We start from the raw sequence: 27,863 nt of genomic DNA, 5'->3' as shown, positions 1-27,863 counted from the left end.
CGGACAGTATCGAGAAAATATTGACCACGTACCATGACAAACCCTTGCCGGGTCTCGAATTTCCCCTGAGGGAACTGCGAGGCCTAGACGAAGCCTTGAAACATGTACGCGGAGAACTCGTGAACAACATGGGGAAACTTAACGAAATCGATGAGCACATCGCTCGCGAGAAAATAAAACTCACCGAAGCAGATGGTGATATGAAACGTCGTATCGAGGAGAGAATAAAAAACTTGGAAGACGAGAGACGGACTCGGTTGGAATCCGCTACCTCTAACCGGGAAGCCCTCCGATCACAGATCAGTAGAGTACGGGAAACCATCGATCGAGTCCTAAATGAAGACACCACGCTAGCTGACAGGATTCGGATACTGTTCCGGGAGCAAGGCATCACCATCGCCAGCATTCTGACTGCATTGGGTTTCATCATATCAACCCTGGTGGTGTCACTGACGCCTGCCGGCGGCGGTGGGGGTACCCCCACGCCTGCCCCCACAGGTGGTATCAAAGAGTGGATAAAAAAACTCGGGGAGGCCCTGGCTAAACTTGCTGGTAAGGCTGCGAAAGCCCTACCGGCATCCTGGGTAGCATCGTCTCGTGGCTGCTGGGTGCTCTGGCTAAAACTGCCACGTGGCTTAGTCAAAACCTGTGGGCAGCCATTGTCGCCATGGTGGGTTTGGTGTAATGCGTGGCGGCTAAGAAATTTTTAACCAAATAAGCCCCAAAGCTACCCCACCAACCACCAGGGCTGTTTTACGATCGATGTGCTGCTGATTGGACGGCGGGCGTGTTCAGGCTGTGGGCCACCCACAGGGGTGTTGGTTGAACCCTAGGCTCGGGGTGGCGCCACTATACCCGTTTCACCGGTCGTGGGTGGTGGGGCGTGGGGGACGTTAACATCGAGGTTGGCGTTCAACTTTTGGTCGCCGTGGCTACAACTATTTCGTTGTTGTAGCCCACCACTTTACTCTCAGTTGCATATCACCGGGCCATGTACAACCCCACGTCGAACCGTGAGTCGACTTCGACCTGGCATATTCCAACACGTCTTGGTAGCGTTTGATGGCACTTTCGGGAGATCAACTGGAGCATTGATAGCATCCTCTACGTTGACAACGAACTGTTTCTGAGCGTCGTAAGCAGTCCCCTTACCGATAATACTGGAACGCGTTTGCGTCTGCGCACCCAACACCGCCCACACGCACGCGTTCGAATCGAGTCGTTTAAGCGTTCAGTGCCGCACGAGTAAACCCTTTTCGGCGTGTCCAACATAAACTTTTCCAGTCATCCGCTGCCCCCCTGATCAAACCTCCAGACTCTGTACTCCTTGTTGGCATTGAAAGCCATGTAACGGTCATCCCACTCGTTGGTTGTGAAGAGATGATACGACTTGTATCCCCAATCTTTCACCAGCAGTTTGCTGGCTTCCACAAGGGGCATTTGGTGAGCGATGGGGATACCCAACCCGTGGTTCGGCCCGACAAACGCCAATCCGTCTTCGGGTTTAGTTCGAATTCGTTACAAATACGTTCAGTAGGCTCGCCTATCGTACTTGTTGTTTAATGGGTTCCATGCATTGTCCTGTGGGGCGGGGCTGATTTCTTTAAGGATACGCTCTGACCTGGTAGTACACGTGGAACTTGAACACAGACTGACTCAGCGGTCCACGCCGGTGTCGGTCAATGTCACACCACACCCGTTGTAGCGCACCACACGGCGAAGTTGAGTTGATTCTGCCAGAACTGCATCGGGTTGTTGAACCAAGCATGAACTACCTTAGCGTTAGTCACGAAAATTTATACAGGCTGAACACATCTAAAAGCTGGGCGTTGAAATACATCCCATCAGCAACCGCGATCTTCATGGGTGAAAATCTATGTCCAGTTTAGGGTAAAACACTCCAGGGGAGTAAGACACTCCTTGCGGGATGCTCCTCCTTGGGAATACATTTTAAAACTATTATATAATGAGCATATATACTCTAACATGTACATAACACTTCCAGGAATAACGGCGGTGAGTCCGTTCAGCTGGCGACGCGTGATCGATAATACGTCCGTCAACTTCGAAATTAAGCACTCTGCGATATCACCTACCGCCGCAATGGACTAACATCAACGCCAGCAACAATAAGCTGTTCGTTAGTGGAACTCGCAGCCAGATAACTGGCGGCTACTACAGCGTGTGCTTTCGCTAGCGATGAGGTCTTCAAACCCTGGGAGCGAACTCAAGATGAAGCGACTCAAAGCGGCACAGTGGTGTTAATCAACAACGGAAGAAACTCCTTGAGGCTCGGCCGACCATTGGCGAGGACACTCGGTATGTCACCTGGCGAGATAAAACCAACAACAACCGTCACAGGCATCGAAGTTACCCGACCTAGTACCGTGCCGAGCTGTACATTCATCTAGGTCAGGTGAGCACAACGTTACAACATTCAAGGGGTCACCCTTCCACTATACTGAGAGCCGTGCGGTGAAAACGGAGAAATACAGCGACGGTAGAACCGAAGTCGTTTTCACCGCTGCAGTATAAGAGGTTGACTCAGGGCAACATACCTGAGCTGATAATATCGGTGTTAGATATAAATCATAATCCCGTGAATATAGGATACCTCAGCTTAACGCTTCACATAAAATGACCAGCACAAGGGCCGGGGTGAAAAAATCGTCAATGTGGGGATCTCCGACCTCGAGGGACACCACCGGTTTCGGCGCTCCCGAGTAGATGGTAAATTGTGCATGCTTGCAACTGAAAACAACATTTACAAACGTTGAAGTCCCCTCCGTGGAGCCCTAGGTGATATAGTAGATACCTCAAGAGCCGGTAGTCAACACTAAGTACACCCTAGTCACCACCGGTAATGATAATTGGATAATATACCCATCGTTCGGGGCAAACTGTTCGACTTAGACGATGTTGAGAGCACTACCGTCGCCCGAAACAGGCCATATAATTTCGTCTTCACCGAAGATGACAAGTGGGTGTTGTTACCAGATAAAGACGACTGGTTTCTCAATATTAGGCTCGGCTCCCCTATGTGTTCACGGATAACAAAGACAACCACCTAAACAAAGTCGTTAACAACGGAACCCTGCTCGTTGGCTTACGTCCCGACTCAGAGGCGTGGCGTAGTCATCAGCCCAGTCGCCAGTATGGCAGCCCACATGCTATCGAGTAAAGCGGGCATGCAAAACGCGTGACATTGCAGTTGGTGTCTGAATTTGAAGGCGTGGTCAGGATACTAGAGAGTCTACCGGCGAACTCAACACTGATCATCAAAGTCTACCTAGGGGAACCATCGGGGAATGATGTCGAGATCGTGAAGGGATCAAACTTGGGTGGGTGAAACGACACCAGTATCACGTTTGCACAGTTTACGTGCGGTGGGTGTCGCTCCAACACCAGTCTGCAGGGTGTCACCGTGATCGTGGAAAACACTATATCACTAACCAAGATCTTCCTACCTGACAACATACACACTTCATGGGGTGAAGTTAACCCCTGAACTATTATCAGAAAACCAGTTGGAAATTATATCGTAATAGTATTATAGCAATGACCAGTCATCGTCCCAACACTACGCTTAGCGACCTAGGGGACATGGAGGGATTCGATCAGCCTGGTGAGGAAGGTGGCTCATACATCCTACACTTAAAAGACAACGTGTATAGGGGGGCAGCAATGGCCGATCATCTGCCCAAACTCACACTCAGGGACCTAGAGGGATTCGATCAGCCTGGTTCGAAGAAGGCGCCTTGTACGTCCTACAATTAATAGGTGGTGTGTACATGCTGATGAGCCTGCCAGGCGACTTTATGAGAAATCTACACAACCACTTTATGGAGTCGAATGGTTTCTCAACATAACCCTCACCACACCTACGTGTCTTTTCATGATGGTAGGTTTATCGCTGAAATTAAGAACAGCGGTATCTTGCTCGGGGGTTTCAACCCGACGGCTATAAACAAATTAGAATTTCCCAAATCCCAAATCACCCTGGTTACATGTTAGATCTACCCAGGGCACGGCACAGTTATCGTTTAAGATATACTCTGACCTACCATTTCCTAAGTTTATGCCCCAGGCTCCACATTAATCATAATACTCTTTTTTAAAAGCGTCCGTATGAAGTACTCATTGGGCCTTTTATCTGGGGTGAGCATAGAACTTGGTCATGTTGGCTTTGACCCTGACTACCATTGTAATATCATTATCACGACGGGGACTCGAGTGGGGGTTGCTGCCCCTTAATAAGCTCAAGATATTTAGGGTAGGTAGCCAAGGATTACCTATTGACCTTTCCACTATTCACCTATCTGAGGATGTAGGCCTTATAAACTTCAAATGCGTTGATCGGTTATTAACTGATACCCAATTAAAAATATTTCCCCAGATATATTATAGGCACGCAGAGAATGGGGCTATACCCAGTCGTAGAGGAAGTAGCGAAGACCCTGGAAACCGAAGACGGGTTCCGCTTGAGAGGCAGTTATGTGATGTGAAACGTCAACTAGAACAAGACCGCGACACACGTAAAGCACTATGTAAAAGTACCATAGAGCTTTCAATATCGAGTGGATCGGAGCTGACGCTGCTCCCTTATGGCAACCAGCATGGGGCTGGGGCGGCAGGTGTTGGGTTGTTAGCTACCATCGTGGCTGCACCTATAGTGCTAGGCATTGAAATAACAGCTGGGGTGGCAGGGGTGTTAGGGTTGGTGCTTAAGTTGGCATCCGCGTGAGACTGCATCGTAAGGCATTGAAACACGGCGAGATCAGGGTTCTGGCGAAGCAAAACTGAACACAGTAAGTGAGCGTATTTCCACGGCACTTACTGACAGTAAGATCTCAGAGGATGAGTTTAGTTCAATACTCTCTGAACTCACAAAATATAACAAAATGAAACAAGAGATTCGATCCAAGTCTCGTAAGTCTACTATCAGCGAGGGCGAGAAAAAGTACATAGAACAAGGGGTGAAAAAAGCCCGGCAAGCCTTTATTACAAACACCAAAGAGATCATAGGCGATTCACATTAAACTGTTTCATCGAGGTAAACATGGTATAGCGGCACAATAGTGCCATAGCGGCACAATAGTGCCATAGCGGCACGTTAGACGCAGCCCAGTATTGGATGGTGCAATCCCAGGATACCAACACACTCCAGCCATGCCCCCGGTAGCGCGGCTAGGAGGTGCGTTCGCATCCCCCAACTTTTGTAGTAGGGGTAATGGTAGCAAGAGCTAAGGGTCCGACCAAAGCCTTACTTGTGAAATAAGGCTTTGCAGAGGCTTTGGTTGAAAGTGATCCAGAACCCCCATTGTATATACTACTACATTAGTTACTTAATAAACATCCAGATATTTACCACCTGGACAATTCAGTCACTGATATTTACCATCTTCATCCTTAACACCAATATTCATCAGCTGGTAAATAAACACCCAGATATTTACCACATGGAAGATTTGCTCACATATATTTACTGATCTTTAACACATAGATATTTACCATAGAGACAATTGGCAACCAGACTGTATCAAACATTTCAGTCCAAAAGCTCCTAGTCATGTACATAAAATTCAAAGTCAGAAGAACTCACAATATAATCTCACAGTAATATAGCAAACATGCCCTAAGCATCAGTTGTGATCCAACATGTGTGAATGGTAACAATGTGTATGTATAGCCACATCTACACCAGGCAACCAGTGGTCGAGGATGTGAGCAAATCAGTCAAGAGTTATCTTTTCCTATAAGAACCATATATAACTTATAACTCCTACTTATAAGCCAGTTTAAGCAAAGGCACAGGGTCTTATTCTTTCCAACAATTCGCACGGGGAAAGTCAAATTCGAATCGACACAGTGGATTATTGTTTCCTTAACAATACAACATGATACAAACTACTGTTTTGATCACAATTAAGACTATTTTGGGTTGACGGTAATTGAGGTCCAGCAAATTATCCAAGTTCTACAACACCTTTCCCAAAATATTCAGAGAATTAAGAGATTGCTTAAAACAATCTTAGTGGTATCCCTATTGTCATTGTATGTAAGGTATCTGAGATATGGTAGTGATAGCATAGCACATGTTAATTAGATAACCTTGCCAGCATGTCAGAGATCACTAAATTAATCATGAATTATGATCATGTCTTTCAGTGGCATTTAGAAGTTGTACATTGATGTCCAAGATATTTTTATGGATTAAACTTCTTTTTTAATTTCTCTCACAACGTTTCGAGACCTGGAATGGTCTCGAAACGTTGTGAGAGAAGTTAAAAAAGAAGTTTAATCCATAAAAATATCTTGGACAATTATGCTCATGTTCATGTTCCCTATCAATATTTGAATGGCTTGGCAATGTTTACAGAGCATATAATCTTGTTGAACTATAGATACGCAGTGAGCAAAGCAACACATTTTTCTTGATAATCTGCATACTCTGTTAATCTCTGAAGAAAAAACCTAACTGACAAATTACAGTGTCAAGCCATGAAAAAAATATCTCTTGGATTTACAGATTTACATGAAAGTTCAGATCGATGTTGTTCCTCCATATAATGAGCATTGTACTTACCAGGTGAAAGCCATCGTGCTTTCGGTGTCATCTTCCCAATCAGATCAGAACTGGAAAGGTGAAAAAGACTCTGTTAGCCTGATTAGTAAGCTTGTCTTGGCCAGGATCACGCGTGTATCGTTCCTCCCGTGTTGCCGGGCTGTGTTGGTGATCAGATAATGTTGAGACTCGTTTACTTTGACAGCATCCTACAGCACCAATCAGTCAATACTTGAGTTCTCCCGAGAGAGCGTTGCTGCGCTGAACCGTTCGATCTGACAGACACGACTGTCACGGCAGTCTCCATTCAATGCCACTAACAAGCGGTCAATAAACTCGACAGTATTTACCGTATGTAAAGCACTTCCGTCATGCTGCTTGGTAAAACGTAAACAATGGTTGACTGAAAGTTGCAACTCGTCAGCGAAACGAAATGTGTATGTACATAAATCGTGAAAACATGTATATGTATTTTGATAATATGCAGTTGCTGATACTTTTGCTTGTTTTTCAATAAACGGGTAGATGTTTTAAGATAAAAAATATGAATTCGGGTTTGAGCTATTAAAGCGATTAGCACATGACAAATAATGTGAATAGATCTACCGTTATAAAAAATAATTTGTTTACTGGATATCTTGTCCGTTATGACTTGTTTTCATCGGAGAGAGAAAATGTTGACGATTTCATTCAATCATATTCTTCGTGTAAGACTTGTAAACGAGCCTGAGAAAATGTCATTGTTAGTCTTATTCAAGTATTGCGTCAACAAATTCAGTGGTTATAGGCGACGATTGTTTGAAAGAACATGTACAGTACAAATGGAGACAATGTACAGTACTTGGCCATAAGTGAGTCATCATTAATGAAATTTCCATAGCCTTGCATGTTAATTAACTGTTGAAAGTATAATTTACATAAATTGAGTAGAAGTCATTTTATTTTGATATTTTGCAAAAATCTTGGAAATCATCTTTAGCTACGTGTACATAATTTTCTTTCATCTTTCCGTTGATTAGTTATCGAATGACACCTGATTAAGCACCATATTATAAGTACAACTTAATTTTAATCGATCCCATAGAATGATATCCATGTTAAACCTGATTGGTATGTCTGATATATGTTGTTTAGATAGTTGCAGTTTTCTTAATAATCATCGGAAAATTGAATGGAAATTATGTGTATGTAGCTGAGATGATTTCCCAGCTGGTAGATAAGTATTGAAAGCAATTCGACCGAAACTAAATTTATGAAAATTACTTTCGCAAGAATTAATTAACATGCAAGTCTATGGGAATTTCACTAATGATGACTCAGTTATGGCCAACTACTGTACACATTGAACTGCAGTATGCGTGGCAAGAGTGTGACGGAGTATAATCAAGGGGGAGCCAATCACGAACCTGATATTCGATCTCACACGTGTATGTTTGATACCACTTATCTCAAATGTGTAACCGACCTGATATTGCTGGAATGTTGCGGCGTAAAAGTAAACTCCGTCAGTCAGTCAGTCAAATAAGAAATACAGATTACTACTCGAGAGGCTGTCAGATACGGTGTATCCCAGAACGAGATATTAAAAAAAAACCCCGACAAAACGGACAAACAGGTGGTGCCTGTTGTGATGAAGATTACTTTCCGTTAACTAAATACATTCTTTGTGAATTTGAATATATATCTGTTGCACATCAATTATCATGCAAAATGTACATTGCAAAGTGGAAGTTAGGTGCTTTCCCGTTAGTCTGTAATCTCGAACACATATGAGTGAGTGAGTGAGTGAGTGCGTGCGTGCGTGCGTGCGTGCGTGCGTGCGTGCGTACGCGAGTGAGTGAGTGACTTTGGCCACTTTGGCCAGTATTTCGGTGATAACACTGGGTGTCATCTTCATAGTGGAGTTGTAGGTGTACATTCGCGACACACCATGAAACACCATCAGAGTAAATGTGGATTTGAAAGCACGATCAAATCGGTCGAGCACACCAAGGGACATAACTCTGCACAACTAGGCCAGCAGCATCAGTCGTGGTACAGGCTGAAATGTACATCTTCAAGCGTGGTGATTTTACGATCGCTTTTTTTATTCGTGGTCAACTAGGGCAGAAGGTATCTATTTTATTAAAAATCTTTGAGTCGCATCCACAATTTGTATATGGAACTGATGACAAAATAGTATGGATGATTAACTGTTTATGATCAATGTGTTTATATAAGACGCACACAAGGAGACACATGTAGACACAGATTTGCAACTAACAGTATCCTTACTTAATAAGCTTTAGAGTACCTAATCGCTGTGTTGTGATTTGATGCCAGGATAATCAGCGCTTTAAACAGCTTAATGGGCAGATAGAAACCTAAAGCGTTCAAGTTAGATGTTTCAATGGTAGATTTGATGGCTGTATTATTAAATTTGAAGCTAAACGAGAAAGGTAAACCAAACAATATATTCTTATCGTAATTAAAGATTTCACTTCTTCTTTCAGATTTGTTTGTGTGTTTAGCGCAACCAGGGATACTCTACAACACCTTATATAGTCTCCCTGGCGCAACTGATCTGTGTAGGAGTTTAGTGTTGTGTTACACAATTGTAAGCTCTGTGAAATCCCCGTGAACAACACAATGATGTTTATTGGACTTGGGTGCTTTGATACGTTTAACAAATAACCAGTCGATGAGCATGCATACAGTTTAAATAATCAAAGCCCAGAATTGTTCTATTTCGAGTTGATAATTTGATATAAAATCCTTTGGTGACATTTTTTTCAGCTAATGATACCATTCATATTTCATGTCATTGGTTCCGAGTTCAACTTTTACTGTTTGAATAATATTAGACACTATTTATTAATACGAAAACAACCCCAAAAGCATAATACTAGCCTACACTAACATAATGAGTAGATGAAGAATATCATAATGAAAATGCGTCTGGAAATGACCATTTATTTTTTTGTCATGTCAACGGAAATATCCGACCTGATACGATTTTTTTTGCCCTATGACCCTGCGAATGAGGGGAAGATAACTCTTACTGAACACCTGTTTCCGGATTATATCATTCTTTGTTGATGAAAGCCTGTCATCGTCCCGCGAGAATACAATCGCCGGTTCGACGTAGCATGTCTACTTGACAGCGCAGGGGACAGCCAAAATGGAAATATACCGTGCGGTTTCGGACTTCGTTCCCCCGGATACTGAGGGGTCTCAGAATATTTTGTCATTTCAGAAGGGAGACAAGTTTGAAATTTTTGACTGTCACAAACAGACAGATTGGTGGGGTGCTCGTTCCCTAAAGGATAACGCCATCGGTTATGTTCCGTGTAAATATTTACAGGTATATATACATAGTCTGTTTTGGGACAGATTCTCTCTTTTTACATTTGCAACTATATACATGTTTTGAGAGTCTTAGAATATAAAGACGCTGTGATTTGATAGCAAGCCTAATTAGATACCGTGACAGCACTTGGAACTGCCGCGCCCATTTGGGTTACATTAAATTCAATCCAGTGAAAACTACCCAGCCAGAACTGTGTACATATTGTCGGTATAGATAGGACTGACTGCACGAACAATAACAGCTTTCCAGATTTTAAGGTGCTGTTATTAGTAACTCAGAGGCCATTTTTTGAGTCGCTGCACAGGTGATTTTATGAAAATGATAAATCATAATATTTTATCCCAAAGCACATCAGACTATTTCTACACAGAATTAATTTTTCAAAGTGAATATTGACCAAGGGAGTACTATAAAATGTGATAGAGAAATTTGGTACCACCTAATTTATATTAATTAGCATATTTCTCTCTTGCTGTGACTTTTATGAGTTTTAGCAATAAAATATGTGTGTGAAAGTACTTGTGTCATCACATTGGCACTAATGGCAGCCCCTGTGATGATTAAACATTCAGTTATGGTACATATAGTTCTATCTTAATATTTTCATACCACGAATCATTTCATACAAACCGATTACATAAGCTTGCATTTGCAGAAGAAGAAAAAAAAGTGCTTTTGAGATATGTAATTTTTCTGTCAGGTCTCTTGTTAGGTCTGTAAACAAATTACAAGAAGTTATATGTTAGTTTTCATTTTGCAGGTATAGCTGTAATAGTTCACAGACTATGTGTATTGATAACAAAACTGCAACCGACTATAATAGTATGTTGACATGGTAGATACGACTTAACAAGATGTATAACCAAATGTTTTTTGTTTCTCATTGAATCAGGCTACTTCCTTGTGCAGGATAGTTTTGTAATAACTTGTATGCAAGCATGTACGGGTTCAGGTTGATGTACGTGCCTTGAGTAACCTATTAGAAAATGCGTGGCTTACTTCAGCTGGAGCCCCGCTGTCCAGGAGCCCTGTTGTTCTGAGGGGACGTCTGATTGTTTTTTTATAGGCTCCGATAAAGGGAGCCCCCAACCTGTATGGGGAAATGAATAATGGCAAAGAAACTTTGTTCAGAAAGTTTTACAACACTATAGTATTTAACATAAGTGTGTCTTTACACACATTTTCTTACTATTTATGATCATTACTTATGTAATGTAAATAAAGTTAGGTTAGATTGTTGTCAGTTTGGACGTGTTCAGGTCAGATTGTCTTCTGTTCAAGGCAGAAAACAGCTACCATGAGTAGGTCATACAACTGACTGACTAACACATCTTGTAATGTTACAAGATTGTATGCAAGGCAGTGAATAATAAAAGGACTTGGTGAAATACTTACGGTACATGGTATGCGACATAGTGTTGGTATGATAATGTTGAATGTACACAGTTCAGTCGAGACACTGACTGCCCCTCACCTGTGTCTAAGCTGGCATAACACACTTGGGATTAGATGAAGAAAAGATTTATATAAATATTTCATAATAAGAGATTATGAGGGTCAAGAATCATGTTTCTTAATCCTTTTGTTGGAATTGTACCAGACATTGCATTTAGCAACCTATGCCAATAGAATAGAATAGTAGTCTGCAAGGCAAACACTGTCTTTTTAATCTTGTTTCAGTGGTGTTGTGTGGCTATATGGGTAGGAATTTGTCCTGTATTCTGTAGGACAGTTTTCAGGGTCACAGAAATATATTGGTACAGAAATGTATAGTGTAATTTAGTATTTCCCAATTCAGATAATGTAGTACTCGAGTTTTTGCTTCGCACAGTAGAGGAATTTCATCTGTTAGTGAACCAATATATAGTCTATCATTACTGCATCAGAGAAAAGAGTAAGAAAACCACTTTGGATTAACTATTTTTCTCAAGTATCCTTTATGGCTTCTTGTTCCAAATTTAAGATTTTATATGTATCCATACAGAGTGTTTTCTATAAACTTACAAGCATGTCATCAGGAAAAAAGCCAAACTCTTTTAAATTCTAAATATTTTGAACATGAGGCAAAATGGCTGTACTGGATATCTTCTGATCGATCCTCAGTTTGAGCCTATCTGTTATACTGTTTTCCCCGATGCTGTCCTGTTGTACAAGTTCAATATATTATGCAAATATCATTGTTTCCTTGTTTCATAACAGTCTGCATCTGTATGGGTTTGATTTCTTCTCTTTTCAAATTCTGCTATTGGGGTCGTGAATTATTAAGTATATTTTGTGTTGGTGTATTAGTGATCAGGAGTCATAAGTCAAAGGTCAAACAGGGACACCTGTTACATGAGACTGTGGTCACCAGGAAGAGAGTGGGAGTTTAAACTGGTGGTTTGGAAACTGACTAAAATATATGGATGGGTTATTGTTTCCCAGAATGCACTTGGGTCCCAATTATGTTTTATGGGGTTTTTTTGGTCACAAATGAATGGGTCATGAAGAAGCCTCTCCTTCAATAGATACCACACTTTGTTGTGAATCATGTCAGCGTTAGAACAAACTGCTATTTTCAGTTGCCAACAGTAATTATATGCTGCAGAGTTGTCATACATAGATCGATGCTCATGCTGTTAATCACTGGATTGTCTGGTCCAGACTTGATTATTTACTGATTGCTGCCATATTGGTAGAATATTGCTGAGTGTGGCTTTAAATATTGGATAAAATCCAACTGGAACCCAGAACAATGTCGTTTTATCTAGACTTGCCAAGTCATTCTACGCTCAAACTGAGTTGCATGAATTTTCTTTTATCCAATATTTGTAGGGTCTCAGAGAACGTTTGAATACTTAATCTTGCAGGATTTGTCTGAGTCTATCTTAGTTGTAACCTTTAGTTGTAATGTTTAAGGGTTCCCAGGCCACATGACACCTTCAGTTTAATCTCCAAGAATTTTACTGATGTCCTATCACTGCACAAGTTCAGACGCTCTAAGCTGATTAGAGAGATGGATTTCAATGTAAGATTGAATTAACTGAAGCTCTGACACTGAACTGTAAGGGTATTTCTGATGAGAATAGAAATGTCAGTTGTATGCAACATGTAATCTACAATTGGTATGAGTGGATTCAAACAGCCAAATGTTCCAGATATTCTGCCAGGACTCAACATGTAACTCATCTGCCTCTACTGACAATTTGTATGTGTACAGGGTGCTCGGGGGTGACTTTCTTGAAACCCTGGATCTGGGGCACCTAAAGGACTTTTCCTATGGGAGGGCTCGATTTAAGAGATGTTAACCCACTTGCACCAGGTGCAACCTGAGATATAAACCTAGTTGCACCAGTCAATTCCTGTTTTTATTACAATATGTAATATCAGAAATATGCTATTGAATTATTTAGATGTTTTATTCAGAAGTTTACCCATTCAAAAAATTTGACTTGCACCTGGTGCAATTTAGACTAATAACTAGCTTGCACTTTGTAATATCAGGTTGCACCAGTGCAAGTAACAAAGCACTAAATCAAGCCCTGTATGGTATTTGAAAATTGGGACTTCTTGAACAGCTAAATACATTTATAACAAACATGCTTATAATGAACTGACAGATATAACCAACCAATACACAAACTGTTACACTTGCTGCTTATTTCACTCGAAATGCATACAGTGAACTACGGTTAGAGCACCTAGAGTTAGCGGTTCCTTTGAGGTTGTTATACCCATAGTGTACTGCATGTTTAACCTTTAACTTCAGCACTGTACAGCTTAGTCACCTTCAGTCATGGACCTCTTGAGGCTTGACTTCAAATCTTAATTTCCAACTGTTCAGACACTTTCTGATCCTTTCTGTAACCTCGGATTCCAGAAGTAACCATGGCAACAGTTGAACCTTAAATTTCTTTAAGCCATTATCAGAGTGACAAAACCCTTCCGCATAAAACAAAAGAAAAACCAAATTCAACTTCCATTTTTTACACATTTTGAAATGTTTCAATAGATTGCCTATGATATAAACCATGGTATGGTATTATGAAACCTAATGTAAATTGTAAAGATGACAGTTCTTTTTAAATAAATGAGCATTAATGTCTTCAGTTTGTCACATGCTGTCCCAGCTTGTGAAATGTGATGTATGAGAATGTTCGTAGTGTTGTTTAAATCTGACTGGCATAGTTGACATAGGACCCCTGTACAGGAGTGGATGGGTTTTGTTTAACAGTAATCCAGTGATATCAGGGGAGTCTACTTCAGGTAGGAGGAAAGTCTGAAGTGGTGCAGGTCTAAAATTATTATCTACTTTGTTGAAACATATGATCAAAGCCATTTTGCTGACAAACCCAGGAACATAATTGTGATGAAAGGATTTGAAACCATGATCACAGGTTCCTGGAGTGCCCAAGGGAAACAACTCTGCCTAACTAATTACAACAAATTAGACATGCCCCATTTGACGTTATGATACCTTAATCTTTATCTTTTTAACCAGTCTGTATTGTAAGCTTCAAGTCTTTTCAGACTAAGTTAGTCACCGTGTTTATTTCCCATGGGTATGTTTATACACAATATTCGTCATGACGTCGTAATGTCAGGCAGTGACAGAATAAACAGCTTTAGAATCCTTTCATTGAATATGACTTGATTCTCCATCAGAGTGAGTGGATGATTGAGTATGAATGAATGTGGAACAAGTGAGTAAGTATCTTCCTGAGGGCGATTGAGTGTGGAGTGAGTAGGGGGACAAGTTAGTGGATGGGTGGATGAGTGAGTGAGTGGATGACTAAGTTAGTGAATGGGAGGGTGGATAGGTTTACTGTGTAGTGAGCAAATGCCCCTTTAAACAAAATTTCAATGACATTGGGTCATACAAGTTTAGTGTGAGACGGAGGTTCAAGTTACAAGTAATGTAGGTATGTAGCAATAATCCGAACTTGTTGAACCACAAACCGCGGTATGACGAGTATGACACTGTAACAGACCATAGGTCAGAATCCAGACACGTTCAGAAACAACCAATAGGTACTGCCATGGCATTCACAACTCTCCGCTACCTAGCTACTTAGCTAGATTTTCTTCAATTAATCTAATGCTCTTACTGGCATCAGTAGCAGTAACATAACATCAGTCAAGACTAGAAATATCTACCAATAACCAACTGGACAGCGTTCAAATAAGGGTTTCATTATGAGCACAACTCAACCATTGATGAATTTTTTTAAATTATTTTTTTTTTTCAAACAAACAATCAGCATTTAATGTACTGGACGGTTGGGTAACAATTTTTGTGGTTTATACCTTTTTTTTAACTGTTCAAATGGTATCCAATTACATCCATATATTTTTTATATTTTTCCATTGGTTCCCAAGACTGTAATATGACATATACAAAGCCGTATGATGAATAGTTGTGAATATGTCAGATACCATGCATCATTCAACTTTGTTAGAACCATCTATTGAAACGTGAAATGTGTTTACATTTTCGCCTAAGAGAAATCTTAGAATCTTATATGTCCCCAAAGAACATCAAACATATGATCTTTGATTATGGTCAAAGCGTTTTGCAAGTCATGTTTGATGTGGGAATGATTTATGGTGTTCAATATCAGGCATGTTGAAATTAGCCTGTGTCTTTAATTACAAGTTGTAGTCAGTCGAGTCACTGTTTGGTTGGTGAACAATGTAAACACTGCTATTAATATAAACCCATTTACAAAAGATAGTATTATGTTGCCAGAGTTATTAAGCAGTGATTTGTAGTGTTTTCACAAGCTTTGTTGAAGCCTATATCCATTAGTCTCGCTGCCTGTGGCCATTGAACTGGTGATGAGGACAATAGTCACAGACGACGACCTCCGAGGTAAATGTCGCCCGGTCTCGTTAAAGCATGTAACATAGGTAATGGCATGTCACAGCTACAACAGATTACAACAAGTATTTACTGTTGAAATGTTCTGATCTTCAGTAATAGTGAGTTAATAGGGGGAATAGCACTTGAACTGATATCCAAGACAGTTCCAACCGAGGAGTTTGGTATCAAATATTTTTTTTAGAAATAGTGTATAAAAGCAGTTCTTTTTCTCTGTCAACTAAATATTATTAAACATGATAAATGATAGACCTAAAATATATTTATTTTTGTTTCTGGTTACCATGGAAATGTAACTGATCAATCATGATCAAATGTCATCTTATTTGTAACCATGGTAACTTGTCAAAAAGAATCATCAATATTTATATTTTAATGCATTGGAGACAGCTTTGTACCTATGAATACAAACTTGTATTTGATAATGGTAAGCTGCCTAAAGCTTAAGTTTTAATTTTTTTGCCATGGCATTACAATTAAAAACAGTTAATCATTCAGATAATGTCTGTTAACATAAAAGTGACTGTTCTAAGCAGGTAGGTTAGTGCTTTCTTGTCAATTAAATGTTAGGGTGACAACCCATGGATAGAATGTAAAAATTACTGAAAGAATATTTCTTATGCTGTCTCACTGGTCTCATTGACAGATGTCTTGTGCATGTCTGATACAAACTGATAAGGAACAAGAGCATTGACTAGATGTTGAATAAATGTCATATTTACACAAGAATGAGATTACTGAGTTGCTGCGATTCGCTGCTTGTGTCTGTTGCTAGGAAGTGACTTACTAGCATTGGTTGATATATTCTCTTTCTCGATATATATCATACATCAGAGACAATTGACATTTGAAAGTTTGTTTAATTTGAATTTTCAGTCAAAGAGGCTATTTGGGTACAGGTTGAGATTAGATATGCAAAATGATCTCATATATTTAACTTTGTCTCTGACGAAGCACTGAACATCATCATTGGCTTGTTCATCACAATTGCCAGAATATAAAACAAAAATATCTGCAGATATTTATATTGGTTCATTTCCTTGGACATCGATTGCCACTGAAAATGCCCTAAACATTTATGAAAAATTGGTAATGGTATGGAAGAAACTTCCTTTAAAAGTTCATAAATTAATGAATATCCTGTTGCCATTTGTCTCCGACAGCATCACTATGTCTGCCAGGCAGAAGTTTGAAACTTGTGACCATGGTAACCCCACTGGTATGGAAAATACCATTAGCTGTAAAACTATGTGGATCAACAAAAAATAATTCAATGTACCTTAAGGGTACACTTTGAAATGACAGTTTAAAAACTGAAAATATTTGTATTCTGTGTAGGCAGTGTGACATTAACGTTCTACATGCAAACTGAACAAACAAGTTGAAACTGATGAACATTGAAACACACTTAATCTTTTAAAGAACAAACAATCTGTTTTCTTATTTGGTTGAAAGTTTTATTCTGCTTAGCACTGTTATCATGCTTATATTCCAAAGGACAGTGGCATATGGACATCCTCACTCTATTTGAAGATACTTTATTTATCCCTGGGTATCCTTGGGTGATAATAATTTATTCTACCATCAAAATAAGAAAAAGAAAACTTTCCAGAAATCAGTTGCTTTTGCCCTCAAGGCGATGCCTTCAACAGACTTGTCACATGACTGACATTCTCGAAGCCTGTCATAAATCTATTTTGGGCTCAACAAATGTTTAATGAACAATGTGGTGGAGTATTTGTTTATTCATAACAATAGAAGTGGGTTGGCATGATGGATTGGCTTCCAGGGGGATATATTCATCTACATTATTGTCCCGACCCTGATAGTGGGTATCAGCCCTAGTCTCTGAGTGTCAGCTCTAGTCAGTAAATGTCAGCCCCTAGTTCGTAGGTGTTGGCCCTTAGTTAGTTAGTGTCAATCAATTTAAGTTGGTGTGTGTCAGCTTTAGTTAGTTGTGAGTGAGTTTAGTTTTACGCTGCTTTTAGCAATATCCCAGCACAACCACGGTTTGGACACCGGAAATGGGCTTCACACATTGTACGCATGTGGGGAATAGAATCTTGGTCTTTGGTGTGACAAGCAAATGCTTGCACAACTAGGCCACCCCAACGCCCCTCTAGTTTGTAAATGTCAGGCCCTAGTTGGTGAGTTTTGGCCCTAGTTAGTAATTGTCGACTATGGTTAGTTAGTGTCAGGTCTAGTTAGTGAATGTCAGGCCTGAGTTAGTGTGTGTTGACCCTAGATTGTAACTTTGACTAGTTAGTGAATGTCAGGCCTGAGTTAGTGTGTGTTGACCCTAGATTGTAACTTTGACTAGTTAGTAAATCTCGAGCTCTATTTGAATCCATAAACGTCTTGTGGGATGTCCTTGTCCAAATAGGTCCACATTAACAAGGTTTTGCTCACTTGTGAAGTTGTTGGATGTGGGTGTCCAAGTGGTTTACGGTGCAACAATGGGATCAGCCTTGTGGGTTTGAATCTCACGATGTATATGACCCTTGACCTGTCGACACCAGACCCATGATCTCACCGTGACCTGTCGACACCAGACCTGTGATCTCACCAAGTGGTGTACATCTTTGTATGTCTCACGCAGAGCTCCTAGTGATGGGGATTTACGACACAAATGCTGTCAAAGTGGTGTCAGCGGTTGAACCCAGGAACATGATAACAGCATGCTACATTCAAGGACTTTATTTACACAACAGTGTTCAAAATTACAGTGGTCCTGCAGTGTTCTCTGTTGAAGCATTTGAATCTGGGGACCCGTACATGTTTAGACTTGGTCTACGGAGTCTGCACCAAGAGTAAACATAAGGTGGTTCAACCCTCGGTCATGTCGTGTCATACCAAAGGATGTTAAAAGATGGCACTTGTTATTATCTAGGCTAACACTTAGTGTCTGAATATATATAATTTTTATAGTAACACATCAACCCATTTAAGTTGAAAAGGAACCCCAGTGTGGTGGGAAATTCTCGACTTGCTTCATTTAGGGCTTTAGCATTGCAGGGAAGGCTAGGCAGTAGGGAAAATAATGTGGTTCAGGGACTGTGAGACAGACTAGTTATTGTCTTGACTGTCGATCAAATACAATGTGGATTAAACAAAACTGTTTGGAGTGGAGTATAGATGTTAATCGTCAGTCCTGGCCTGTATGAGCTGACACGCACACTATAAACCTTTCACCTCATATTCAGTCTTTAGTGAGTGAGTGAGTGAGTAAGGTTTTACCACTCTTTTTTTTTTAGCTAAATACCATCAATATCATGGTTGCATACACCAGAAATAGGCTTCACACATTGTACTTTTCACACGTTGTACCCTTTACACGTTGTACCCATGTGGGGAATTAAACCTGGGTCTTCAGCATGACAAGCTAATACTTAAACCACCAGGCTGATCTGATAATGAACTTTTGGGTGTTAGCAACACTCTGTTATACCATACAAAAGATTATTTGTATATTCCTCTCAGTCAAAAACCATGTATCCATTCAGCGATTTCATTTGAATGAGCAGGATATGACAGTTTGGTCATTATGAATGTGAAATTTGAGACAAACTAAGCTGGAAATAGCGATCAGTTGGACACATGTTTTTTTCCTAATGCACCGGTAATTCAGGTTAAAAATATCCCCGTAATATAAGGAAGTTTGACACAATGGCCGGAATCTGAAACTCTAAATTTGAAATAAGGAATAATATATTCTAATATAGTGTTATTGTAGATGCAGTGTCTATACAAATGTATGAAATTACTATAAGCATGATAAGCATACCACCATGGTACAACTGATTGCTGTCTTGACGTACCGCACAGCTTAATCAGTCATCATTCAGATTTCCTTTGGCCCTGCTATTTCTAATACGAAAACTTTATGTTGAAATGTTTTTGTCATGCTTCAACAAATATGAGTCAAAGTGTTATATTTACGATATATTTGTCCATTATCAACTAAAGTTTGTTTCAAGGCTTACATAGAGGTAATATGCTAAGTGTGTTTGGTGTCAATATAGTGATTTATAATTTTCCAGAAATTAATGTAAAAAATATGTAAAAAAAAGTTTGAATGATATTGATAAAACTGATTACAAATGGAAGTCCAGAGATACGATGAACAGTATCACAACTGTAATGACATGAGTAGATTAACACAGGTCACATGATAGCTGCACCTTGCACATTGCATTGCAAAACAAACATTGTTCACCGTGGGTATTGTCCAGTGTGTGGGTCATATTGTGTATTTTCCATTGTTGGTAATTGAAGTAATTGAAGTTCACTGTCTGGATCTAGAACAGTTTAGCGTTTTATGTAGTACTGTAAATATTTCATTTCACGAAAATATTGTCTGGAAACCTTGCATTATGGATATCTGGGGAATGGACATTCAGGGTTCAATGTATTAAAAATAACCGTATATTTCAAGTATTGATATACTGTACATCGTATTATATGTCTTTTTAATGATTATTATGACTTTAGTAGCAAAAGCATTCATACACACATGCATGCACACGCAGGCACAGACACACACACACAGACAGACACACACACACACACACACACACACACACACACACACACACACACACACACACACACACACACACACACACACACACACACACACACACACACATTTGTAAAGGTTATTACGTCTTATATAGGAATATTCAGAAAATATAACAGTGCATCAGTACCAGGCTGAACCAGAGGGTTAATGTCCATGTTGTCTCAAGTCTATGGATGATGAATATAAAGACTGTAGTTTCTTTTCATCAACCTGAGATGTGATACACCAGTTTGCAATCTCAATGCTCAGTGAGACGGAATCAAAAGACAAAACTATGAGATTATTCCCTTCTAAACAGATAATAAAGGATAACAAACTGTGATCATGGTAATAGGAATTGTATCTTATACCTCCTGGGGAGTTATCAATATTCATAACTTTAAACTCGACTCCTATATTCAACCCTGGTCCTCATCAACCCTTGTGTATACACCGTTGCACATGGCATGGTGACCTTGCCCTTCATGTTTGTGTAATTCGCTTCATTACTTTAACGATTATGCTGATTATTGACTTGCATGACTTGCATGCTTTATTTTGCTTACTCTGCATGCTTTGTTTTGCAGCATGAGGAGAGAAAGATTGGGAAAATTGTACCGCCATCGGACACGTCTAATGACATAAATGTAAGTGCTTTTTTTTGTTCATTGTCCTTTAATTTGTTTTTGTGTCATTTATGTATTGTTTTAATGGCAATGATAAATATTTTTCCCATGTACAGTGACAAGTTAAAACAAAAGGGTCAGCTGTGCTGGGACGGTTTCCTGTAGTTGTGGTGTTATGGGGAGCATAAATCATCTGCTACTTTATTACCGGCTGAGTCAGGATAATTAAACATTGTGACAGTTATTGTGTCGTATATCAAGGTGAGTGTGATGAGAATGTAGCTAGTCTGTTTTGGAGCATAATGTCCGTCACAGTTGGTTCTTGACATGACCGAATGTTGACAGTGTTGGTGGTATGACAATGTTGCTGACATTGTCATATTGTTGCCAGCATGATAATTTTGACATGACATTGTTGCTGGTACAACATTGCGGTGATGTTGCTGGCATAGTCATATTGGTGACAGAACAACAATGTTGTCATGACATTGTTGCTGGTACAACATTGCGGCGATGTTGCTGGCATTGTCATATTGGTCACAGCACAACAATGTTGTCATGACATTGTTGCTGGTACAACATTGCGGTGCTGTTGCTGACATTGTCATATTGGTCACAGCACAACAATGTTGTCATTACATTGTTGCTGGTACAACATTGCGGTGCTGTTGCTGACATTGTCATATTGGTCACAGCACAACAATGTTGTCATGACATTGTTGCTGGTACAACATTGCGGTGCTGTTGCTGGCATAGTCATATTGGTCACAGCACAACAATGTTGTCATGACATTGTTGCTGGTACAACATTGCGATGCTGTTGCTGGCATTGTCATATTGGTCACAGCACAACAATGTTGTCATGACATCGTTGCTGGTACAATGTTACAGCAATGTTGCTGTCATGGTCCTATTGGTTGCATGACGGTTTTGACATTGTTGCTGCTACAATGTTACGGTTGATCACTGGATTGTCTGGTCCAGACTCGATTTAACAGACTGTCGCCATATAGCTGGAATATTGCTGAGTGTGGCGTAAAACTAAATTCACTCACTACTGATATGCTGGTGATTAAGAACCTGACTCGGAGAGTGACAGTGGGTTCAAATCCCGGAGTAAGAATCACTACTTTTCTGAGAAAGTGTAATCCCAAATGTAACTTGTGTTACATTTGACCACTAACTAAATGACATTGTGTATTCATGCTAATTATAAGTCAAACAATGTTGAAGGTGACATTAGATCCTTCGTCACTTCCGCTCCCCTCTCCTTCTGTGATATTCCTCACAGCTGCTGACAATGTTGCAGCCACCAACCATGATGAGATAATGTTTCAGCACATTGTGATGTTTACCTGAGGAGCATACCTCACGTGAGCATCTCACCTGGCCTGTGTTACCTGCTCAGATACCTGGAGGACAATAGGATGGCCAATTACAGATAGGGTGGGGTACGATGGCACTGGCATGACAAAGTTTCCAGGTGTGTGGACACTTAAAGAGCTGACCAGCTTAGCCTGTTCAAATATTTCACATAGAAATAAGTTTTGTCCCATTTATTGCTCAGTTGTTCAGATACTTGGTGTTCCGGCAGATTCCATCTTAGGCCATTCTTCTATACCTTGTATCATATTTGTCCATCTGTCTTGATATCTACATATCAAGGATTCCCTGTGCTAGTTAACACATGGTGCATGTTTTCAGACAGCTGTGTTTACAGAGCACGTGATTGGTCTTCCTATCAGTTGTGTATTCTGATCTAGGGCTGACAGTATGGATGGTTTCCTTGAGTTCTCTGTTAAGCTGGAATCAGAACGGGTTCTTGAAGACAACGTGAGTTTTCCATCGGCTGATCCTGAGTTTGAATCCCATATTTGCACCGAATATGACCCAGGGTCTGTCAGCACCATATGTATATGATTTTCCCCAAATTGATATGAAATTCTTAACACATGTCTTTTTTCATTCCTTTCACATTACACTGATGTGCTGTGATATTACGAATAAACTCTTTTGTGATCTTTCATTCTCCATGGTGGCTCTCTCTGGAGGCGTTGTAGTCATCAAGTTGAAAATAGAATATTTCCCAGTATCATTGAACTGTCTGTGAAAGCAACAGATGGTCGTGACAATATTCATTGCAAATTTTCTGTTGTCTGCCAGCAATTCTGGAATGCTTCCTCTAACAGCCTCGTCATTGTTGTAACCTTGGTAACCGTGTCACATTTTCAGGTTCTTTGGAGCCATGAACTCAGCAAGTGTCTTATGTTTGGTTCTTCTTGAACCCCAAACAGTTTTCAACATGTGCTCAAATCTGCATTAAGCATTAAACTCCTTCACTGTGGCAACATGGAGTATATATTAGCATTATCTTCTGTTTCTGGTACAGAGACTGTTCCATGTTTCTACCCTTGTTGATGAATGATACACACAAAACACAAATGTGTTGATGAATGATACACACAAAACACAAATGTGTTGATGAATGATACACACAAAACACAAATGTGTTGATGAATGATACACACAAAACACAAATGTGTTGATGAATGATACACACAAAACACAAATGTGTTGATGAATGATACACACAAAACACAAATGTGTTGATGAATGATACACACAAAACACAAATGTGTTGATGAATGATACACACAAAACACAAACGTGTTGATGAATGATACACACAAAACACAAACGTGTTGATGAATGATACACACAAAACACAAACGTGTTGATGAATGATACACACAAAACACAAACGCGTGTTGATGAATGATACACACAAAACACAAACGCGTGTTGATGAATGATACACACAAAACACAAACGTGTTGATGAATGATACACACAAAACACAAACGTGTTGATGAATGGTACACACAAAACACAAACGTGTTGATGAATGGTACACACAAAACACAAATGTGTTGATGAATGGTACACACAAAACACAAATGTGTTGATGAATGATACACACAAAACACAAATGTGTTGATGAATGATACACACAAAACACAAACGTGTTGATGAATGATACACACAAAACACAAATGTGTTGATGAATGATACACACAAAACACAAATGTGTTGATGAATGATACACACAAAACACAAATGTGTTGATGAGATGATGTATGAAACATTCCAGCAGTGATCACAAAACATATTGTTAAGTTTGTTCCCCAAGACTTGCAAGGTTTCTGCGGTCAACACTGTATATCTGAAGTCAGGATTACCCAGGTTGCATCAGGCAATTAGAACTTCCTGTTTGCCCAAACTTCGGCCTCAAAAACTGGAAAGCCACCACATTTATCAAATGGCTGGTGGTGTTGCAGAACTTTGCCACATAATCTGGGGAAGAAGCGTTGTTTATTCTGATGAATGAAACCAATAAAAAATATACTCCAACGTTTTGCAGAGCAGTAATGGCACCAATTGGATGGTGGTGATATGTGATCTTGTCAGTGTTTCTTTCTCTCATTACTTCAGTTGTGAGATCATTTGCTTGCTCCTTACCAATTGTACATATGCTGCTGGACTTATGGATGCTGTTTTTCTGTTGAATGCAGTGTGGACATTAGATACTTGTAGTACTCAGAGTGCTTGCAACAGGTATTCATGGTACTCACAATAGTTTGGTACTTGCAATAGATACCTTTGGTACTTGCAATAGATACCTTTGGTACTTGCAATAGATACCTTTGGTACTCACAATAGATAGCTATGGTACTCACAATAGTTTGGTACTTGCAATAGATACCTTTGGTACTTTCAATAAATACCTTTGGTACTCGCAATAGATACCTTTGGTACTCACAATAGATAGCTATGGTACTCACAATAGTTTGGTACTTGCAATAGATACCTTTGGTACTCGCAATAGATAACTATGGTACTCACAATAGTTTGGTACTTGCATTAGATACCTTTGGTACTTGCAATAGATGCCTATGGTACTTGCAATAGATACCTTTGGTACTCACAATAGATACCTTTGGTACTTGCAATAGATACCTATGGTACTCACAATAGATACCTTTGGTACGTGCAATAGATATCTTTGGTACTTGCAATAGATGCCTATGGTACTTGCAATAGATACCTCTCGTATTCGTGATAGGTACTTACAATAAGTACTCACTGTAGATACTCAGAAAATGCACTAAATACTCACACTGGGCACTAGTTTATATGGCTGTAATATGTTTAGTCCTTGAAGGCCAGTGGTTGGTGTGTGTAATTCATCTATCTGCAGTTCTGGGTTTGATTCTGGTGGACAAAATTTTGAGGCTGGTTTCCTGTTGTTCTTACTATAGCAAACCTCCCCACCCAAGCTTGGTAGACTAAACAAGTAAATGGAAAAAACTGCTTCTTTGTTGCCAGGCATCACCATGGTGACTACCAGTCTCTGCTTAAAGTCGAAGTAGAAAGTTTCTCACTAATCTCAGTACTACGCTATACTGCATCCTCGATAATCTCCAGGGTATACCTTCCGATAAATCTCCACTATACCCTGGATGCATCTACGGCTCGAGTCAATAATTTTATTACCTCCCTTTGCTGGCTCTGCATTCTCACAGTAGCCAATCAGATAAGCCGCCGTTACAACCGAGCTTGCCAGTGTCAACAAAGATAGCAGTCGCAGCTTTGTTCGCAGTGCGACTCAAATTTTGGGGAAAAACAAACAGACAAATTGACAGGTCTGAAATCTTAAAAAGAATATATGCAAGAACTCCTTCTACCTCTTTTGGAGGCTATCTGCAACAATATATTATTGTGTTGCCAAGTTTAATCGGTTAGATAATTTAAAAAGCGAACATGAGTTGTGATTGGTACGTTCACCTTCCCAGCGTAGACACCTGATTGGATAAAAAGCCAGCCAAGGTAGGTAATAAAATCATCGTCTCGAGCCGTGGATGCATCCAGGGTATAGTGGAGATTTATCTGAACGTATACCCCGGAGATTATCGAGGATGGCTATACTGTTGAACGAGTAAGAAGTGGTTGTATCATAGAGATTTTGTCTCTTTGTGTTTTGATTGATTTATGAAAGGACTGCCCATCAAAGATGCCCTGCCTTCCCTGAGCACTAGGATAAAAGAATCATCTCACGCCCACACTAACACACACACACTCCCCACACCCCACCCCACACCCCAATCTTCACCCCTCTCACCCTGCTGCTCCCAAACTCACTGGGGATGTTCAGTGTCTGCCCCCGACCAAATATACATCAATAGCTGTCAATAGACCAGCACTTACAAGAGTCTGTCTTGTCATCATGTTCAGTTCTCAGAAGCTGTTAGTGTGAATACTCATTACTGTAATAATCAGCTAATTATTAACGTTGTCATTATGGGATATATCATGTGCATACACTGTCATGGCTTCTTGAGGTGCCTCAGGTTGTTCCTGTATGAAACTGAAACATCTTCAATTTTTATGTAATTTTCTGTCTACGAATCGAATTGATTGTATAAAATTACAAATTACCTTGTTTCAGTAACGATGTATAATGTCCGCTTGTAACCAATGCCAGATTCTAAAACAGGGAATGGGGCCCCCTTGGTATTTTAGATCATTGACACTGTATGTAGTATTCCTTAATTTGTTCTTAAGAAAAATTGCAAAATTGATGTACATATCACTTATTTGTATGTTTCCATGGTAACAAAACATTTTATGTATCTCAAGTCACAACAATAGGCATGTAACTCCTGTACGATAAACGACAGGTCATACAGCACTCGATGACCAGGTTAATACAGTCAGCTCGGGGATGCTGTTTGTCGCACAACTGTTTATTGATTGGTATTATCAATTAGTCACAACATTGCTTTAAGAAATGGAGGTAAGTGTCTTGCTGTTTGGGGGAATTATTTCGTTAAAGAAACATTCTGTTCTGAACTAAGATTTGATTGTAGGTTAGTAAATACTAGAATGAAACAAACAATTTTGCATCATAAACATTAGTGCCATGATTTGTGTTGTCCTTTGTATCCTGAACAAGACTGAGTCATCACAATACTGTAATAATGAACACTTACTGCAGTCTGTATGTAACTAAGGCCTGAACTTTTGTGACAGTGAGTGGCCAGAGTTGCTCCCCTTTGGTCTGCCAGGATCCCATGATCATGGTCTAACCCTGATTTTGATCCTTGGCTGGCAGTACTGTACCTAGGCTTGTGGGTTTCACCAAATTGGCATGCATCACTTTGTGCTTACTTCAAGCATCAAGCTGTTGTGATCAGTGATATGACTGAGCTACCTTTTCAGCAGATCAAAACCCAACAAACTACCTCTAGTGTAACCTGAAACACAGGGTTGGTCATTGTTACTAGTCAGAGATTGTAAGTTATCCAGAAAAAGGGCAAAGGAAGGTTGGTTGGTTGTTTAACGCTGCACTTTGCAGAATTCCAGCTATATGGCAGCAGTCTGTAAATAATTGTGTCTGGACCAGACAATCCAGTGATCAACAGCATGAGCATTGATCTACTCAATTAGGATACAATGCCATGTGTCAACCAAGTTGAGCCTGACCACCCGATCCCGTTAGTCGCCTCTTACGACATGCCTGTGTTGCAGAAGATCAATTCTAACCCTGATCTTCACGGGTGTAAAGGAAGGTCAAACAAGTGACGATTTTAGAGAAGAATTTTCTTGGAGAAAACATTTTCATTCTTTAAACATTGTGCATGCTTGGATTGAAAATTTAGACTGGTTACTATGGTGACTGGTACAAAGTATGTGTTCAGGGCTGACCCATTACAGAAATTAACACAACTTTAGGCCTTATTGATGGAATTAAGAAGATAATACAAATAGTTATTTGAAAGTATGTTATCAGCTGAAGTATTATCCCTCGTATTTTTGCTTTATAATGATGCTGTTAACTTTCT

The 27,863-nt window shown here is 40.0% G+C and overlaps 2 protein-coding genes across 3 annotated transcripts in view; one reads left to right on the top strand and one right to left on the bottom strand.

Moving 5' to 3' along the window:
* The window catches only part of LOC124274664 (kinesin-like protein KIN-14J), a 62,631-nt gene extending 55,708 nt beyond the window's left edge, over positions 1 to 6,923 (bottom strand). The window contains 1 exon segment of the mRNA XM_046710021.1: positions 6,587 to 6,923. The gene's annotated coding sequence lies outside the window, so the exon portion shown is untranslated.
* Positions 6,924 to 9,614: 2,691 nt separating this feature from the next.
* The window catches only part of LOC124274661, an 82,690-nt gene continuing 64,441 nt past the window's right edge, over positions 9,615 to 27,863 (top strand). For both annotated transcript variants that reach the window (XM_046710017.1, XM_046710016.1), the window contains exons 1-2: positions 9,615 to 9,908; positions 20,923 to 20,982. In XM_046710017.1, the coding sequence (XP_046565973.1) occupies positions 9,726 to 9,908; positions 20,923 to 20,982 (243 nt within the window). In that variant the 5' untranslated portion in view covers positions 9,615 to 9,725. The remainder of the gene's footprint in view (positions 9,909 to 20,922; positions 20,983 to 27,863) is intronic.

This window comes from Haliotis rubra, unplaced genomic scaffold (assembly GCF_003918875.1).
Source record: "Haliotis rubra isolate DU_JTF1 unplaced genomic scaffold, ASM391887v1 Scf193, whole genome shotgun sequence".
Taxonomy (NCBI): Eukaryota; Metazoa; Mollusca; class Gastropoda; order Lepetellida; family Haliotidae; genus Haliotis; species Haliotis rubra.
This window is presented reverse-complemented; position numbering and strand designations above follow the sequence as displayed.